Genomic DNA, 21,305 nt, shown 5'->3' with positions numbered 1-21,305 from the left:
TTTTTTATTATTATTATTTTCATTAGGACAGTATGACAAACAAGCGATTCTTATGGAAAGTGAATGTTTCATTAATTTGGATGTTGGATTTGACGTCTCTCTCTCTCTCTCTCTCTCTCTCTAATCAATATATTTGTGTTAAAATGCATTTAAAGCCATGAAAGCGCCGAACAACTGTTAACATTGGAAGTGGTGAATTTTGCGAACTAACCAGACGTGCACAGAGACTCGATGACAGCTGTACAACGCTGCTTAATTACTCAACAGAAAGCCGAAACTCTACGCCAATAACAGAGATTAATTTGCTCATTTCGCTCACATGTCGCGTAGTTGCATTGATTCCAAAGGATTTAAATTCCTTGTTGCCCGCAGTTCCTTAATTTGTGATGGGATTTATCAGGTTCTCACGTATTAGATAGAACTGAGTGAAATAAAGTGTTGGAGTGTTAAGAAAGAACTGTTTCTCTTCACTTGTTTTACTGTCTTGTATTATTTAGGCACAACAGGACACACATTTAAATATATTGATTTGCAGAAGTATTGTCTTAAACCGTATACAGGTAAAAGATTATACAAATCGTGCAGCTCATTTAATTCTATAAACCGTTACATTATGCCAATGGCATACAAACTGTACAATGTACACAGAATATACAAATCGTACAATTAACTTGTTATCAAGTGTAATTTATACAGAGTAAACAAATTGTCGTAAACCATACGTATAAATATAAATCATACAATTCGCTTAAAATGCACTATACCAACGTGTTTAACTTCATGTCATAGATGTAAAAATAATTCACATTCGAATTCGTTTAATTCTATTAATATTTTGATTATCTGCAGGTATTATACTTTTGGAAGGTGGTCTGCAAACAGTAAATTAGTTTTTATATTTTTTTATATGTTTAAATGAAAACAGAAGTCATTAATGTAAACCTATAGTAAAACGCGTTAGCCAATACTTAACGAAAATGAAATTTGAAACAAATATTTTGTACTGAAATTAAAAATATATCATCACTGTGAAACAAATAAGGATACAAAGTAACTAGAGGAATTGGTTATCCAATAGCACCAAGTGCTCTTTCTCGAGGGATCCTATCAAATAGTAAATTATCATATTTGATATTTATATACGAGAATGAGAATCTCGCAAACTTTCTGGATAGCAGTGAGCATTCTGATTTAAATTCGAAAAATGTTAAAAGGCCTGTGAATTTTCCAGAGAATATCTCAATATCGAATTACGAGACACAAATTTGAGGTTGAAAGACTTTTGCTTCTATTTATAACTGTTAAAGATAGAAGCAAAAGTTTGTTTTTATCTTTAACAGTTTGTTTGTTAAATTTTGTTTGCTATTTTTTTTTGTTTTTTGTTGCAGTTGGCAAATGATTAGAAATTTTGTTGATTGGAAAATATACATATTTCTTTAAACGTTTGTCTTCAAGATTTTGCTGATAGGTGCAAAAGTCCCTGACATGTATGTGATCGGAAATTCGTCATCTTTCTCACTCTTTTTGGGGTGTAAAATTGTACGAGTCTGTTATGCGCTTAATGAGAAGAAGCGCTTTTGTAAAAATGAAGGAGGTGATCAAATTGTATGTTCTCTGCTCTTAATCAAAGTTTTGGCAACTCCCAGGAGACATAATGCATAGAATTGTGGTGTATGCATATCTTCTAATAAACGTAGGTTTCCGATATACACTGGTTGACAAGGTAATAAGGATGGTCAAGAAGGACAATCTCTCAGAATTCTAATTTTCCATAGCGAACTAAATACGTGAATGTAGGCTGCAGATTAAACATAGAAGTTAGATGATTCATCTTTAGAATGAGGCTAAATAGCAAATATATCACTTACATAGCAGATACAGCTGGAAGGTTGAGAATGAATGGTGAAAAGCAAAACAGCTTCTAGATAGTTAAAATAATAATTATACAGGGTGGGAAACGAGGGCTCGTCATGGTTGTACCTAATGTTTGCTTGTAGATATTATTTTTCAAGCTAATGCATTTGCAGCTGTATTACAAATGCCAATAAAAAATCCTAACCTCTTACCAACTACAAAAGACAAAGTTTTGCCTCTTTATTTAGCTAGTGTCAACTAAATTCTTTTGAGTGTAATTTAATATACTTTCAACAGTTTTGCTTGTCTGTGTAAGAAAAATTAATGAACATGAATAATACAGTCAATATCTTCAACTTCAAAAGTCAGGTCTTGTACAATGCGATATTTAGACCAGTATCTTCTGAAAGAACGGTGGATGCATTTTTCATAGAAGCAGTTTTAAATATGAACGTGTTTTCAAAGAAAGTTTAGTAGGTCTTACACCAAGCCAATTTAAAAAGGAATGATTTCCTGTTTATCCTGAAAGTTAGGGAGATTGTCTTGTACTTTTTGAATTGTTTGTTCCCCCACCGATATTCTGTTAACTTCAGTCAGAAATATTTGTTGCAAATTTCGATAAATTACTGTGTAAGTTACAACAGAGAAAAAAACATAAAACACTTATTTACTACTTCACATTTAATCTTAAGGACTTCTTGTCGTAATAGTAGAATGGCCACTGATGTGGTGTGCTGAGCTTTTGCAGTAAATCTGCAATTACTGTTGGAAATGCCATCTAACAGACTACTCTTACCTATCAAATTACTTTAGTTAATATTTCTCGATTTTATCATTCTGTTACGTCAATCAAAATATTAATTTCAGAAGTACTCACCAGGAAGCATGATGGGGTCCGCTGTCTAGCACCACCCTGACGACATACAGAAGGCAGAGCACCAATTTGATAACAAGATTTATTATGCGTATCCTTAAACCTATAAATTTCAAAAGTGTCAGTGTATTTGTAAAGCAACGTTGATTAATAAAACTGATATTTATTAATTAACTAAGATTAATACTATTATACAGAGTACACATTAATATTATTTGTTATACAGAATTATTCGAAACTATTTTATTCTTTTGAGTATATTTGAATAGTTATCGATAAGATGGACATTATTTCAAATTTCAGCGAAAAACTTTGCTAAAATCTGAAATAATGGAAGACAATCTAGATGGAGTAAATTTCACATTAACTTAAAGAAGTGACACAGAGTCAGTCCAGATAACTAAGAGGTTAAAACATGGCTGGATTAGTATAAAAATCACAAGTGGGGTGAATACAACTACCAGTGGTGACAAAACGTGGAGTCAAGCTGCCTACCAATTTCCAAATGTTCAGGCTAACAAAATTTCGCATACTCACTTTGAGTAATGAAAAGCCATTAGAAGATTTGTTTTATTTATATTTAACATTACAATTTTCTTTCTCCATGCCTTCCACAAGGAAGAAAGCCGAGAAATACAAATTCGAGAAAAGAGAAATTCGAGAAAAATAGAAACAATTAACAATTTTGAATGATTTATAATATATAGTCATAAGTACTTCTTTTGATGCTAATTAAGAGATGTTAATGTTAATATTACAGAGACGTGCATAACAATTTTTTTTTAATTAAAAAAAAAAGATTTATTTAAGTACACCATTATACGGTTGAATTTAATTTCAAAATTTATATTTGGGTTATTTAAAGTTTGATTATAATGCTAATATGATGAAGAGGTAATGGAGAGTATGAGATATCGGTATATATCTGTTAATTAAAAGATAAAAAAATAGTTTCTAGTAGAAATAACTTTTCTACCTACGTATGATATCGACTTAATCAACTGCAACTGAGAGTCTATAGCTCAGTCGATATCAGCAATTCCCTTTGAATATAAAGCTGTTGGTTCAAATCTCACCGATAACCTTTCGCAGGTAAGTCTCGTATGGAGGGGAAATGGTTTTCTTCCAGAAACTCGTTTTTTTTTATCCTCCTGCAATTTGGTTTAGTCTAACTTCTCCAGTTATTGCATTGTGTGTGTTATTGCAATTTAATATTATATTCCTGACGATGTCTTTCTGACAGAGACGAAATGTAGGAACGATTAAACTCGTTTAATTATTTTAATACAATGGTTTCATGGAATGAATGCTGCAACATAGAAATATAATTAAACGCAAATTTAATTATCCTTATATTTCGTCTCTCTCACAAAGACATCGTCAGAGATACAATATTGAATTGTAATAACATACAGAAAAACACAACACAATAAGAATTAATGAATAAACGTTAACCACCTTATTTCGTCATATCTGGTTTCGAAATCTTGCATATCTACGCTTAAGCTTAAGGAGGTATATCAATAGACTTCCTTGAAAAATGTCTTATAAACGCGAAGATGCAATCGATGAAATACAATGGCTTCTTTTAAAAATGCTTTGATAAACATTTAAGGAACTTGCTAAAATGCTAACAATCCATTCTTGCTTAAATGAAGAATACACTATGATTCCTATTTATTCTGATAAACGTTTTTCCTTATTAGTAACACAATAAGAATTCTACTCACAGTGAATTACCGTATTCAGAAAACTACTTTTCGAATTTGACTTAATACTATGCTTTTGTTAGAAAAAGAAAATGTAGTATCGTGTTTGTTGCCAACTTATATAATGTCATTGTATCTTATATATTGCTAACTTATATCATGCAGTATCTACAAACATACTAAAGGAACATATGTCCAGAAATTTTATGTTCGTTTATCACCGCATAAAAAATTAGACTTTTCTTTGTTGTCCAACGAAGAAAATAAATTTTTAAATTTGATCCGAGTTGGAATTTTTTTTTCAGACTTCGTTCTGCATTGAGCATTCGGATTGTATTTTTTGTAAGATATCTGCATATTGGAGATTAATTGCTACCAACTCGACTGTTGTTTAGTTCCATAGGATATTTTTATATAAATTCAAGTAATTTTTTCTTAGTTATTTGTATTGCCGTTTCCTTAGGAATCTTAACGAAGCCGTAAAACAAAAACGTGTATAACTCAGGTCAGACAATGAATATTCGCTTGAGTTCCTCATTGGCTAAGTTTTAGAAGAAGAAAAAACACAGATGGCTCAGATAACTTAGAATTTTTTCCAGAAATACATTACAAAAAACATCGAATTATTCCAAAAAAATACGCTATATCTAGAAAATCAATTTCAGAAAGCCTGCATGTAGATATCTGGCTTTTGGATGCAAATGCAATTGGAAATTTTCTTGTGAGGCTTCCAAAACTCCTTTAGAGATTCTATTGATTATCAATACCAGCACCAGAATATCTTTGGATGAGCCGATTTTAAGTAAACGCCTACAGACAGTTAAACAACATTTTTGCTCGATTTCCAATACGGTCGCGACCGGTGATTTCAAACCTTGGCTATCATATATCGTTCGGGTCAGCACACTGCATATAATGTTCGACAGTAACAAGGTTTTGCAGATAACAATGTTAACAACGAACAATAAATATGATCTTCAAAGATGCTATGCAAAAGGCTTTGGTGTATTTTTACCACTATCGAAATATTCTCGACGAAATGTGAGGTTTCCTGCATTTTAATAACAAATCAAAACTATTAAAATTTGTAGTATATTTGGATATTTTTCTTCCTGAAATCTCTTTTTAATCTAAAAAGGGTGTTGCATTCTAGAAATTCCAGTTTTGAAATAAAGCATGAATCAACTGCCTGGCATGAAAATATCGCTAGTACTGCCTGGCAGTACTAGCGAAATTGTTTACGAGAAAACCACTATTAAAATATATAATCCAACTGCTAACTACGAATCCCAGTTCGATGTGTCTAAAAATATTTCTCAGCATTATTTTATATAACGCCTACGCTCAACATCGTCGAGCTGTCGTAATAGGAAAAGTTAGACAAAATGATGAGTGTAGCCCACCCACGTAAACGTGCAGAAGGCTTATCAACTAAAGGTACGAGATGTTCAACATCGTATTAAGAAAGATGACTTACTACTACAAAATATTCATCATACACGAAAATGCTTTAGCATGTACTGTGAACATAAATGCTTCAGAAAAGCACAAATAACATCTTTTTCTAACACGTTTCAAGTTCTCTCAAAACTAATTAAAACTTTTTAAATCTTTCTTTCAAAATAAGGGGATGGTAGAAATGTAGATTTTCTTATGAAACCGAACATTAGCTATAAAACCTTTTCTTTGTTGTTTTTCAGTAATTTGAAGATGAAAATGTGATGTGTATTTAACCCAAGCAGAAAGCAGTCAATGAATTCTAGTGAAACATCTGTTCAACATCTGTGAAACGAATGAAGATCTGTTCAGGAAATCTAAGACTGTTTTAAGCCTTTGTCAATAATAAGCAAAGAAATCTTCTAAACATTTTTTTTTTACAATCGAAATGAAAATGTTAAGTGGACGTACAAAATCGAGACAAATGATTTTTGTGGTGTAAAAAATCATGTTATTAATTTCTGGATGATAAGCTTATTTAAATGTTTACAAGTTTATAGAATTCAAATATTTAAAAAAGTGACTTGTGTAGGTTTGTGGAAATGACATTTGCTTTCATAGCGTGAAGACAGGAAGTTGGATTCCAGTCGTCAACTAAAGCAATATTTCTAAGCCTTTCTTCAGCCAGTTCCTGAGTTAGCCGATCTTGGTAGATAAATAAGGTTTTCTCTCAGAGAACGGATTTTTAACCCGAAAACTCAAAGAAATCGAACGTAGAATTCCCACTGTTTCATGTGATAATATCTGGTGTTAGGATTACGGACCACGAGATGGCATATTGGTTGCTTGCCATAATCTCCTCTCCGCTTGCGTATGAAAATCAGTGATATTCTTTACTAGTGGCGACTAAGGTTGGAGACTGGCTGTCAATCACAAAGCTAGGGCTAAACAACCTTACGGAACGTAAATCTTAGAAAGCCAGAAGACTAGCAGATTTATTTTATTTATTAGTAAACGTGTATTGAAATAAGAAGACAATTGTATGGTAATAATTATTAAGATTAACCAAAAATAGAGGAATGACAAAGAGAACAAATTTATTTTCAGGTGGAGTGAAAAGAATGCGAATAAGTTACTTGGGAAGTGAAAAGCAAATAATAAGGGGAAAAATTCCTTCTCTTTCTATAATTTCTTTTAGAATGGCGCTTTCATTGTCCAGTCAAGAGAATTACTAGATATCAATATCATATAAACTCATTTGGTTGGAGAATATTGGAGATTTGAATCTTGTGGCGGGAAAATTTTATAAGAGCTTTTCAAACTTTTTCATCGACGTTGTTCGAGTGAAAAGGGTTTTCGTTTCCAATCTATAGCTTGGAAGTCTGTGATTGCATTGGTGTTTGTGCATGTCTTTCGACATTAGATAAAGTTTCATCTCCTGCTCATGGGATCACTGTCCTGTTTTTTTTTTTCCTCATGATAATCCAACCAACAAACGGTTTCAATGTATTACGTAAAAGTGTCATACGCGGGTCAAAGGTAACATTATAATTCAAAATCTTAATACAGAAATTTTCCAAGCCAATCCTAATTACGTTCTAATGAACTGTGAAGGCTGCATAGAATGAGTAGCACTGTCAAAAAAAAAAAAAAAAGTCAGTTTGGCCGTATTTTATGAAGCTTTATCAACCAAAAGTTCAGGATTTTCCTACTATTAACCAGCCAGAGAATACACAAATAAATAATATTTTATGTGCAGAATGAGATAAAGTTGGTGACCATGAGTTAACTGAACTGCATGGACGTACCGGAAAAATAATAATAAGAAAGATTTTCTTTTTCAAATATTTAAATGTCTATGCTGGAATAGCTATGCTATAAATATAAATTTCTATGCTGGAAAATGTCTATAAGGAATATTTCGTTATATGAATGTTTCACGGCCTTTATTTTAGCACATCTTTCTCTCAAGAAATGTTAGTTTCTGCTCCGTTTATAAATATCACACAGATGACAAAACAACGACAAGAAAAACCTCCTCAAAATGCACATTTAGAAAAATAATTTCATTAGTAATCGAATGAAATTATTTGGCAAATTATTTGACAAATATAACACGATTTAAGTAGTATCGTATATACTCATGACACTTAAACCTGTTAGAGAAACAGCAATCTTTCTGCAAATTATAAGGGTGTGTAATTCATTGACAACTTGCCTCAGTGCTTCTGGTTTGGTAGAAAACACACAGGGTTTAAGACACTTCTGACGATCATGAATAATATATCTGCACATCATGACGTGCATTTTCCACAAAAGCCATAAGTGGATCCACAGATCTTTTTCAATATTATATTGAGAGAGCTATCGCTTGAACTTATTTACTTGAGCTAGTTCTTCAATGTTAAACCAGTATTTTCCTAAATATTATAGATGTAAGTTTCTTTATGCAAAATAATTAAACAAGAGAATTAAAAATCGAAGGTGGATCATCTCTGCGTGCAATCTACCAGTACATCATTCGTACCTTTTCATTTTTTGAGCCATACAAATCGTTTTGATTAAAGAAATCCACAGGTTTCTTAATTAACAAATAGTTTTATAAAATGAACAGATTTAATTATTAAATTGTTCAATAATCCTTAATTATACCACTTAAATCCGACCTTGTGGTAGGAAGTCAATTTTCTCCAACTCTTCGCTCATTCAGTAAATGTCCAGCTACTTTTATGGTCGAATCGATGAACGAACATGTTCTGTTATTGAACATTTAATCAATGAAATGAATATTGAAAAATAATACGAGATAACTGTGTCATCGGCGCTGCAGTTATCTGTACTGACACTAATGTTGATTATCTTAATTAGCATTCTTTAACGGTCTTATGCTAATTAGGTTGATTATAATTTGGAATTTCGCTTCTCTAATCATTGCTAGGCGTTGTTCAGTATATTACATTATATAGCCTCTCGCAAATCACGTTTAGTTTTCATTTTATTTCAGCAGTAGAATTTTATTATGACTAACCATCTTGATGAAAGTTTGTATACAACTGCATTTATGTAGCAGAGTATGACTGTACTCTGTTTTGTTTCTAGTCTCATTCATTCATCACGTTTAAGTAGTTGAGTGACGAAACATGGCTAGATTTATATCTGTGTCCCCAAACGGCTTAGATGACCTAATTTGCAACATGCGTCTTTTGGGGTAATCTTGACCAACCAATCTTCATTTGTAATTAAAAGGATAACAGACTACATTGAAATAATTCCGAAAATTATATAATTGTTATAACTGCACAATTATTTACATAGACACATATCCACGATGATCATTTATCTCAAATATTAAAAAATCGGGTAAGGATGACCTGGTATCTCCTCCTCAATCTATACTTAATTTAAAAATGTAAATTAAATATCTTCTAAGTAAATCATTAAGACCAAAGTATTGTAACTGATTCTGCAAGTTTTAATTAGAACAGAATCTATACTTTTCTTTGTTGCCCTCTCAAAAGCTTTGCAACAAATCGTATGTAATTATTAAATTTTCTCTCTTAGAGAACCTAAGGAAATACACCAGCCATTCTCTCTCTCTCTCTCGCTCTCTCCCTATCTATCTATCTATCTATCCATCTATCTCTCTGTGTTTCTGCGATATTTGTACAGTAGGATCGAAAGATTCGAATCCCATCGTCTTGGTACAAAGAACATTCATAGGGGCGTTTCAACTGAAAGTGAGTTATCCGAGTATCTACGAGGAAGAAATACAAAATATTACCAATTAACTGGTAAAGGAGTTCTTTTCAATGTTGTTAAGTTTAGATACATACGAGTTTAAAATCAGTTGAACATTCACTCTCTTCCTTGACTCCGACTCTAATGAGAGGTTATGTTTTGAGATCTAAAAATAATAAACGCATTGAGAATGGTTTAATTGAGAATCAGCGCCTTAACCAGCTCTTCAGTAGATTAGAAACCAAACTTTAGGATACTCTACTCTGAAATGTACACTGCTACTACAATTACTATATTTTCAAGTCAATCTCTGATTTGTCGTCCTTAAACTGTACGATGATTTATGGATCTCACTTTTCTTGACTGAATCGGTTTGGAGTTTCCTCATCGTAGTTCTAATTCTCATTGAAATCCTTCTCGGAATGTTAAAATCGTAGTAATTCTTCCATGGAAATTTCAATTAACAATTTCCCAAATACTGTTTTTGGGAAAACTGGTGATTGTAACTTTGTCGACATGAAAAATCGGAAGAAATCGGTCGTGAATTTCTTCATAATTTGGCCTGTAACACTTAAACATGTTTACGGCCATGAACTAAGGAAATTTTAAAATCCTACAGTAAACACTCTGAATGAGTTAGGAGTTGAATAAATCAGGAAATCCATCTTTCTCTACTTCAGGCTCCAATAGGCAAGAAATGTTTAAATAAATTATGATATCGGAATTAACTCACGTAAATTATTCTTTATTCGTAGAATTTTCGCCTGAGTATCACGGGCATCTTCAGTACAAGGTTGAACAATAACTGACAATTCCAAAAGGCGCCACCTAAGTAGCTAATGCGAGATAACTAAAAAAGGTCATTAAATTTTCTAACTTAAAAAACCTTACATAAAATAAAGAAATAATTAATTAATATATATATATATATATATATATATATATATAAAAGCAATTTAAAAAAAAGTTAGAAATTATTAGCTGATTTAAAAAGTACTATCTCCCACAAAGGGAATAGACGTAGACCATCGGATCTGTTTAAGTCAGGAGAGTGAAGTAAAGTTTCACATGCTTCTTTATAAAGCCGTTCCATGAGGAACGGATTTTTGTGAAGGACTCTTGTCTTGTTCCAGTGAACTCTATGTCTAGTGTTGATGGCATGCTCTGCAAGTCCAGAATGTCAGGTTCAAGGTATTCAATATAAGACCTGTGTTCTTCTAGCCCAGGGGTCTCAAACTGGCTGCCCGCGAAGGCTTCGTATCCGGCGCGCGACCTTAATGATTTCCTTTTATAAAACTCAATGTTTCTAACATCCATCGGGGATTAAAATAGAAAAATTTCAAACTTCTAAATGTTGTATGACAGCTTTAAACAAAAGTAAAACTTATTACTATAATTCTTTGTACCATGTTTCTATCATCAAATATTGGCAACACTGAATGGAAGTTACTTGTCACCCAGCCATTTTAAGCCACTTGATACAATGTCAATAAATTACAGGTTACCATTGTAATATGATAGTGTGTTAATAAAAAGTTCTCAATAACTTATATTTTTTGTTCATAATGTCTGAATTTAAAAAGAAAAAAAAAAAGAAAAATAGATCCAGAAGGCAGAACCTTTCAAGAAAAATGGGAGAAGGCATATTTCTTTGTGGAAGTAAAAAATATTCCAACATATTTGGGTTGATATGTAGACAAAGTGTCGCCGTGGTGAAAGAATATGACCTAAAACGCCATTATGAAACAAATCATAAGAACTGTGATAAATACACAGAAAATGCGTGATGACAAACATAAAGATTTAAAAAATGAACTGAAGTTTCAACAGAGGATATTTTCGAATGTTATCACAACAAGTGATGCTGCTGTTAAATGTAGTTACGTCATAAGTGAAAAAACTGCTCAGGCTTCGAAACCTTTTACTGATGGAGAATTTATTAATAATTGTATTTTAAATGCAGTCGAAATCATATGTCCGGAAAAAAGCAAGTATTTCAAAGTATAAGCCTATCAGGAAATACAGTTGCAGAGCGTGTTGAAGATATAGAATAGAACTTCAAAGATATATTGCGTGAAAAAATAACGACTTTTGTAGCGTTTTCCATTGCAGATGACTAATGTACAGACTTTATTAATACTTTCTAGTTAGCAATATTTATTCGTGGCGTTGATGACGATATGAGTATGACTGAAGAACTATTAGATATAGTGCCTATGTCAGGAACAACGACAGGAAATGACTTATATTTGTGTAATGAGAAAAGTCTTGAAAATGCTCACGCGGTGTGTAAGTGTGACTACAGATGGGGCTCTTGCTATGGTTGGTGTTAACGTCGGACTTGTTACAAAACTTCAAATGAAAAAGGAAATGTTGTGCAAGGACAAACTTAAATCGTTTCATTACATAATACACCAGGAGTCACTTTGTGCTAAAAAAACTAAAGATGGAACAAGTCTTGAGTGTAGTAATTAAAACAGTAAACTGGATACGCTCTCACGCCTTGAATCATCGACAATTCAATGCTTTGTGGGATGAATTGGATTCACAATACAGCAGTTTGCTATATTATACGGAGGTTAGGTGGCTTATTGTAAAATAAGCCACCTTAGTCGTGGCGTCATTGTAAAAAGAAATTGACATGTTTACTTCATCCAAAGGAAAATTGATTCCTAAGCTCACCGATGAAGATTGGTGCAAACACTTGGCCTTTTTAGTTGACATAACAAGCTACTTAAACACTTTGAATACTGCTCTGTGAACAGTTGATATGTCATGTGTATGATTCAATTAAGTCATTTCTGGCAAAACTCTATCTTTGGCAAACCCAGTTGGCAAAGAATAATTTAGCCCACTTTCCTACACTTAAATCGATTACTGGAAATAATATTGATGCTGAAGATTACATTCCTCAAATTGAAGAATTGAAATTTGAATTTGAAAAATGATTTTCTGATTTCAACCAGTTTGGAAATGAATTATTATTATTCAGTTCACCTTTTTAATTAATATTTAAAATGTTGACGAAGAATTACAATGGAAGTAATTGAACTCCAGTTCAATTACTGAACTAAAAAATATAACGAAGTTGGCATACCAACTTCGTTATATTTATTTCATCGGCAGTAAATATTCCAAATATAAAATTTATTGCGCAAAAATATTGTCAATCTTTGGAAGCACCTTATGTGAGCAATTATTTTCAATTATGAAATTTAATAAGTCAAAGTTCCGCTCACGGATAAAAGATTACAGATTAAATGCAATACTTCATATCGCAACACGAAACGAAAAAGCAGATATTGACATGTTAGTACAGAGGAAAAGATGTCAGGTTTCAGGATCAAAATCAAATTAAAAAAAGTACTAGTAGATAAAAATCTTTATTTTTGTAAGTCAAAATTATGTATTTAAATAATTTTCTTTAAGTATGAATAAAATGTAATTGAACTTATATTTCTAAACTTGTTATATTTTTAAAATTTAAAAATAAAAATGGTTATAGATTTAAAATTTAAATGGTGGTGTAACTGTTTACGTAAAGGCCAGGCAACCAAAGGGCCTTAGTTAGAGCCTTTCTTTTTTTAGTTTATGTTTTGGTTCACAGAATAATACTGAATACAGCCCGCGTCTGAATGTCATCTAATTGACTGACCCTTTGCTGCGTTTGAGTCTGAGACCCTTGTTTTAGCCGAATAAAAGGAGATCTTCCTGTTTGTCCGAAATAAGAAAACCCACAGGAGCTAGGAATCTGGTCGACACCTGGATGATTGAGGCGTGGAAGCTTGTCCTTTGGAGAAGTGAGAAAGGTGTGGTTAGCGTGTCTGCTCTCCAGTCAAGAGGCTGCGGGTTCGAATCCCGCGTGAACATGGATGTTTGTGGTGGTCTGTGGAAATACCAGTGGTGGTGGTGGTCGGCGATAAATGGCGTTAGTGTAGTTGCGGTCAGTTGGTGGATTGTGAGTCTTTGGACTCCCTGGAGGTGACAAATAATAATAATAATATTTTTCTGATTGGACGAAACCAACAAAAATATTTAGTGGTTTTAAAATTTTTGCTATGCGTTCACTAATGCCTTGCAAATAAGGAATAGGAATACGAGTTATTTCTTCCGTGTTTGAAGAGATAGAGATACCAAAACTGTTCAAAGCTCTTTTGATGAAAGAATTCTTATAATCATTAGATAAAAAAGTGGAAATAATATGTTGCAATTCTTTCTGTAATAGCTCATCTGAGCAACATAAGGAGTGGGCCCGATGAACCAGTGTTTTAATAGTTCCATCCTTTTGACTGAGATGGTGATGAGATTCAGCATGGATATAATGGCCTGTATGAGTCTTCTTTCTAAAAACTGAGAAATGTAGGTTACCATCTGGTTGAAGAAGAATTAAAAAGATCTAAAAAGGCTAACTGCTTATTTACTTCTTCCTCTAGGATGAATTGGATCCTTGAATGAAGTGCATTTAATTTCGAGAGAAACTGTTGCAATTCATAAGAAGAGCCATCCCAGATAGCAAAAATGTCATCTACCTATCTGAACCAACGAGTAGGTCTAGGTGAAATGTTGTCAAAAATACGTTGTCAAAGTGCTCCATAAAGAAGTTGACAATAGCAGGAGAAATAGGATTGCCCATTTTTGTTCCTTCGATTTGTTGATATAACTTGATTTTAAATGAAAAATAACCAGAATGTATTACAAAATCAAATATTTTTACAATGTCTGAAGGAAAGTCTTTTGCAGTACTTCAATTCTCTCAGATAAAGAAACATTACTAAATAATGAAACAACATCTAAACTAATAACAATATCCGAAGCGTCCAAATGAAGATCCGAAATTTTAATTTTGAAATCCAAAGAATTTGTTTGCATACGTAGCAGTTCTTCTAGTTGAAGAAGTGGGTAAATTTGATAAAAAGTTTGACATTTTATAAGTGGGACAACCTATACAGTCTACAACTGATCTTAAAGGAATACCTGGTTTATGAACTTTTGGAAGACCATACATTCTAGATGGACGGCTAGGCGCCTTTTTGAATTGTCAGATATTGTTCAGCCTTGTACTGAAGATGCCTGTGATACTCAGGTGAAAATTATACTAATAAATAATATTTTACGAGAGTTAATTGCGATATTATGATTTATTTAAATATGCCTACTAACAATTTTTCCTTATTGAAACACGAAAGGCAAAGCAATAGTTTAATTCTCTGGTTATCTATTTTAATTTGCTTTCATATGGTTACTTCCTCTCCATGGTTCTTCATTATTAGAGGAGAATATGTTTTTGTAGGCTCACTTTATTCCAGAAACTTAGTTTTCGTGTTAAAAATTTTCCAACTAAGCTGCAATGATTAATGCACCTTTTTTTCTGTTTCAGGAATGCATCGGCTGACTTCTACTGTACTTCTCTACTGGTGAGGAATAAAGTGATTGAGAATGGGAGAAGAGGTTTAACTCTCTCCAAGTACCAAAAGCAACAAATAATAATTTCTTCTGTTCTTTTACTTAACCAACTAAAGCGTCATGTTTAAACGTAGAAACTGGTCTAAGAGTAATTAAATATTCAGCGTTTTGCCTCAACAATCTGTCCTTTATTAAGTTGGCGTGATGCATGCCATTGCTATGACACGCGACGAAGCGCAAACGCAAATTAGTTTGGTCATCTTGCTCAAAACAATAAATTTTTATTAGTTTCATAAGAATGTAAAGCATTTGCTCAGAGCCAGCGAACTGAACAAACATCTTAATAATTTCATTTTATTACTCCGAACATCATTTTATTTTGCCTATAAATTCTAAGCGACTCTCTTACAAGCGGATAATAATTTGATTGCGAAATCAAAATACATAAATCCACATTACGTTTAAATACTTTCCTACGAAGATTTCTGAAGTATTGAGCTTTTCATTGTGAATGATTACTTTTCTTGTTGTTTGTTCTGTAAAAGCAAATAAGTACAAACAGAATTATAATGCTTTCAATCAATTCAATGATTCCATTCTAAACAATGGGCTTTTTATCAACGTAGAGAAAAACTGTTTGGTAGGTAGTGACTTTTATCATTATTTTAATGCTGTTACTCTTAACAAGTAAATAAAGTCAATACTTACTTGATCTCTGATTCTTGATAAAATAAAGCTGCAACCTTTCTTTTAGCGTGTTCTCGTTGACATAAAACTCTACCCTCACCCTGAAATAGAATGATCTCCATTTATGATTGGCGAATAAATAAAAACATGAAATACAGAAAAACACAACGAAAGTGTTTTTTTATTATTATTTTACATTTCAATGTGAAAGCTAGGAAGAGAAAATAATGAACTGGTTATAAATTAAATCCTCAATATCATCAGTGAGGAATTTTGAATTTTTAAATGAACATATTTAATTTAGAATATTGAATTTATATTCCAAATTATTAATAATATAAACTTCGGTATAATATAGAGAAAACAAAGTAGATCATTTTAAAATTCACATTACCATAAGCGTTGTTGTTATTATGTATATTCTGGTCTTATATGTATTATACATCAAGCCAAAACCCATGTTTTGTCTAGTAACAGCTGAAAACAAACTCATGATCATTGCTTATCATTGCGAGTAACGAGGTATCGCTTTGCTTGAAGAAATCGATGAGGTAGACCGTATATTGGCTTTCAACTACGTTGACCTACGAACCACTGATACAAATCAGTACTCATAGGTCACAATAGCTGAAAGGCATAACGTAAGCTCCTGTATTTTATTTTCAATTTCTTCAACCTCATTCTTCAACCTCATATTAATCTTTATGTTGTGAAAATCAGACGTTTAGTCGTTATTGATCTTTTGATTTTCACAACATAATGATTAATATGAGTGTTAGGAAGAAATATATTCTCTTACTGTCATACACGGAATTATTTTATGGATCGATTTATTTTCTCTTCTTTAAAAATCTTTAGGTCACATACATGTTTGGGAAGTGTCTTGGTGTTTTTCTATTTGAAGTGCATGAAGCTTGTTAGCTTTTATAAGTAAAAACTGAACCAGAACCTATTCCGTAAATCGGAGATAGACTGTTACCTAAGGGAGTAAGTTATGGCTCGATCGTTACCTGAGGCGTTTAGTGATATAAAATATTCAACTTAAGTCGACTGAAGTTATGTACAAACCTTGTTTCATGTCCTTCGATTGGTAGTTCTAGAACAGTTTCGGAGGGGGGGGGGGAACAGAATTGCCGAGGAGTAGGAATATGGTCTGGAATTAATAGCTAGGCTATTAAATCTACAAAACAAGATGAATCTGTTATCTCTGTGGGTGTGTGCACGCGCATGAGCATGCATTTTCTTGAGTTTTTTTTATGTAAGAAGAAAAATATGAATTGCATGGAAATGAACTCTGCGAGTCTGAGCCCAAATAATTTATCTCTGAGTTCAAAGCCCTTATTGATGCTTCTTGCATCCAAAACAACGCTGAAGTCCAAGTCTTTCCAAACAAAGGACATGCGTAATTCTTTCAATTCCACAACGAAAATTTTAAAAATTTGTGGTCCTCCTGCTGTGATGCTTACGGAGTAGGACAAGCCAGTACATCCTTACACCATTCTGATTATGATGGTGACTCCAAAGTATATCGAAATCTGCGGTATCTTTCAAATTAAAGTAGACAAGAACATATCTTGTGATAAATACTTAGAAATCCTACTAATTATTTGATATTAGACATTAGAGTTGTTTTTGCGACAAGAGTAATGCCCAATGACATTCAAAAGAAACTGACTGTACGGTTGGAGAATACCAATATAGAAGTATGATTTGTTTTATGCCTACAAAGGAAAAAAACAACGATTTAAATTCATAGTGTTCTCATTCAATGGAGAATACGTGATGAGCAGCAAACAAAGTTTGTTGATGTGGTGCAGTACATTCCAAGTAGGATTGTTCACCTGAATGATAAACTATGCTCTGACGACAACGTCTATCGCATTGCTTTCAACTCATCGCTTGTTTACACTACAAGCGATGGATTTGAATTGTGCTGACTTGCACACATGAACGCGAATCACCTCTGTGATTTCCTGACGGTATCAACTACACTAACATTAAACAATCAACGTTATTTCGACGCGTATTTATTGCAAGGTATATTATTTTTGCATCTTAATTTTGGAACGCTCATGTTAAACTTTAAGCTCCTAATTCTAGTTGCCTTTTGTTTTGAACTATTGAAAATATTCCACGTGAATATTAATTCTTAATTAATTAATGAAAAAACTAATAATTAAACTGAGCACTAATTTTAAGTGGTGGTCTCGATTTTGATTGATCCTTTCAACAGATGCTTAATTTGTTTTAAATAAATGTTTATGCGTGATGATATTTAAATGTCAAACATCATTAAGGTGTGCAATGCAAGAACAAAGACTGCACTGTACTAAAATGTTTAAACAAAAACAATGAAACAACATTCCATTTTTAATAAATTAGAATGGTATTTTCTTTCTGTGGTTGTTAGCAAAAACAGAGGGGAGTAACAAAAAATACTGGGAGGGTTTCATAGGTGACGAATCATTAGAAAGTCTATGATAAAGTTGAAGATAAAGAAGACAGTGTATCTTCTACCAAAGATACTGACCACGTACAAGCATTAGGAGCGTCAGCTTGTCGGTTAGATTTAATAAACCTATCATAGTAAAGTAGCGTGCAACTTTTTTTAATATCTTTCCACTTTGGATCATATTTAGAAAATGGCTGTGGGCATGATGGGAAACACTTGCCACAATCACTTTGTAATAATAAGTCAACAGCAACGTCATAGATATTATTTTCATTAAGTGAAAAATCTTACATTTCTTTTATTCAGGTTTTTCAATCAACGTGTTGTCACTTCAATATAATATGAAAGATTAAGAATAACAAACGCAAATAAATGGAGGATGGATTAACAAAGCAAAAATGATATGTCAAGTTGTGTGAAAAATAATAATTAAAACAAATATTTCATGTAAGTAATCTGCAATTAATTTGATATTTATTACCATGATATTTCATATATATCTAACGTCAGAAAACGGCCACGTTCAATGCAGCAATTGCAGCTTATTCTTTCATATCTAATGTACGCATCCCTTCAAACATCAGTCTTCAGTTAAACTGATGATTTTTGAGAATGCGTTCGTGTGGAATTCAGATCGTACGTATGAATGCATGAAGCATTCGAAATGCTAACAATTCTTCCAAAACAAAAAAAAATAGGAATATGTGTTGACGTGGATATTTCCAATATCCTAGATATCCGATATGACGAAAAATGACAGACTAGTCAGAGGAGTTGGCCGAGTTCGCATTTGGAAATGAAAAGGTAATTCGTCATCAGAGGTCGTGTTATTTGAAAAACGTCGCCTGTTAAAAAAAAGACTCGCAGTAACTAAAACACAAACGATTAAGTGAGCAGCTATGTATTCTTAATAGGTTTACATAATTTTAGCATAAATCGAAATTCAGTGATAAATATAGTCCCTTGCAATAAATTTGGACAAACCTCGAAGAAAATCCAAGTCAGCAAATATATTATAACACCTCCTTTCTCTCTCTCGTAAATGAAATAATAAAAAAAAGCTTTGTGTTTAATGTATCCTGTTGATTTAAGAGAAAAATCTAAAATGGAAGATTTCAATGTCACAAATAAATAAATGATTTTTATTGACGCTAAAATGCCTCTTAATGCAAGTATGGCAATATCGTTTGTGTAGGGAAAGAATCAGTTTTGATACAAGGTGAATTGTCATTTCGAATATTGTCTCTCTTCGGAATTACGACCGAAAGAGCGGAGGCTAATGAGTTAGTGTGTTATGGTTGTTAATTGCGTGTGTTCCGGCTGATTTTCATGAGGAAAAATCCTTCCACTTTCGACTGAGACCATCTAGCACATTCTCACCTTCAGATGAAAAAACGTTAAAAAGGTTTTTGGAATTCTAGATGAAAATGGGCCCAATTTAAAATGCAATTTCGTCAAGTAAAGAGAATACAGTAACCATTTAGTGTTAAATGTGCACTATAATACACATTACTTAATTTGGTAGATAAAATGATATTAAAAGTTAAGGAAATGCTATTTTAATGTACATGTTAGAAGAATATTTCAACGATCTTCTGACTCAGTCTTTTAAATAGATTTCTACGGGTGAGCAAATTCCACAGAAACTGCGAGATATCTGGATGCCAAATTTTACTCAACGAATCGTGATTGGTGGATTTATGGCAGCTAAAATTTTCTGCAGTTTCTGTAATGAAATACAAATAGCTGAGTTTGAAATACAGCACTTGTAACAGGAGTAAGCCGGGATTGCAAATAATTTATTGTTCATTACGGCTATTAACACGCTAAAGAATTAACTGACATTTGTTCTACATTAAAATAAATGTTAAGTAGATAAATATTAAAATAAATGATCCTGACTTGTTTTCTTTCCTCATGAAAAGACAGCATGAATTAGCTAATGTAATTCGAAATGAAAATTTTGAACAGTTTAACTCATGACGAAATGCATGTAACATGTTTACGAATTTTTTTTAACTTATTGATCGGTAAGATATCAATGATCTCAGTATTTCGCAATATGCAAACTGCACACTTACTAACACAGACGTTTTCACGACATTATTGATTAAAACTAACAACTATTAAAATATGAAGCTTAGTTACTGGAAGTGAAGACGCTGCTTTCAACATAGTTCACCATCCATTTTAGCCATAAGCTGAATAATGAAAAGTTTGCATATAGTGAGCGAGGTTGTTTTAGAATTACCCACGAGGTAGCCAAGACCATGAGGTATTACCATATTATTATTACCTGTCGATCGAGTGTGTTCTTAGGGTCAACTTTTTTAAATATTCTTATACTCGAAAAAGTAAAAGAGAGAAGAACAATACGATATGGTCATCATCATGATCTTAAAAGAAATCACAGGTGCGCAAATATAGAGCTAACTTTATGAAAGATGGAAAGAAATATAATGATATAATAGGGCATTTAATGATTGAATTAAAACCACATTACTGTGAACCATTACTAATATTTCAAAAGGAATCGAATATTGTTCAAATTATTTAGAAATACGTTTATTCAGTTTACTGATAACAATTTGAAAGATATCGTTATCAGTAAATTGCTTAAACAAACATATTATGCAGTTCATCGTAAACAACTAAGTGCAGCTAGCTCACTCTCATTTGATCTTTTTAATAACAAGATCAAAAAGATCAAATGAGATCAAACTCTCATTATTAAATGAATTCATACGACTATGGCAACGACATAGGATATTCTCTTCATACCTACGTTATCAAACATCATGGTGGTTAATGCATCAATTTTTAAAAATATAATTGCAATGGATTCGGCTTTAATACATAATCTTGTCAGATAATGAAACTCCTAATAAATCAAATACAATAGCTTCTATTAGAACTAACCTTAAAAAGACTTATCAAATATTTAATCTAATTCAGGCTTAATACAAAATTTCCATTACAAAATAATATTTTCAATCATCGATTGTATAAAGAAAACTTAATGCTATATTATTCATTCATTTGTGTGTGTGTGTGTGTGTGTGTGTGTGTGTTTCAAAAATTAGCAAAAAAGGAAAAATGAATTGGAAGTTAATAGTTGTCAGTATGCATCGCTGGGTACCAGAACAGTCTA

At 32.4% G+C, this 21,305-nt stretch overlaps 1 protein-coding gene across 3 annotated transcripts in view; it reads right to left on the bottom strand.

Annotated features, from left to right (window-relative positions):
* The window catches only part of LOC150110655 (potassium channel subfamily T member 1-like), a 242,973-nt gene that overhangs the window by 45,658 nt on the left and 176,010 nt on the right, over window positions 1-21,305 (bottom strand). For all 3 annotated transcript variants that reach the window (XM_090400080.1, XM_090400069.1, XM_090400090.1), the window contains 2 exons: window positions 15,724-15,803; window positions 2,732-2,831 (listed from right to left, as the gene is read on the bottom strand). In XM_090400080.1, coding sequence (XP_090256206.1) covers window positions 2,732-2,831; window positions 15,724-15,803 — 180 coding nt within the window. The remainder of the gene's footprint in view (window positions 1-2,731; window positions 2,832-15,723; window positions 15,804-21,305) is intronic.

The sequence above is a fragment of the Typopeltis vanoorti genome, chromosome 1 (genome assembly GCF_054136105.1).
Source record: "Typopeltis vanoorti isolate ZY-2024b chromosome 1, IOZ_Tvanoo_1.0, whole genome shotgun sequence".
In the NCBI taxonomy this organism is placed as follows: domain Eukaryota; kingdom Metazoa; phylum Arthropoda; class Arachnida; order Uropygi; family Thelyphonidae; genus Typopeltis; species Typopeltis vanoorti.
Note: the sequence above shows the minus strand (reverse complement) of the source record. Positions and strands in the feature narration are given on the sequence as shown.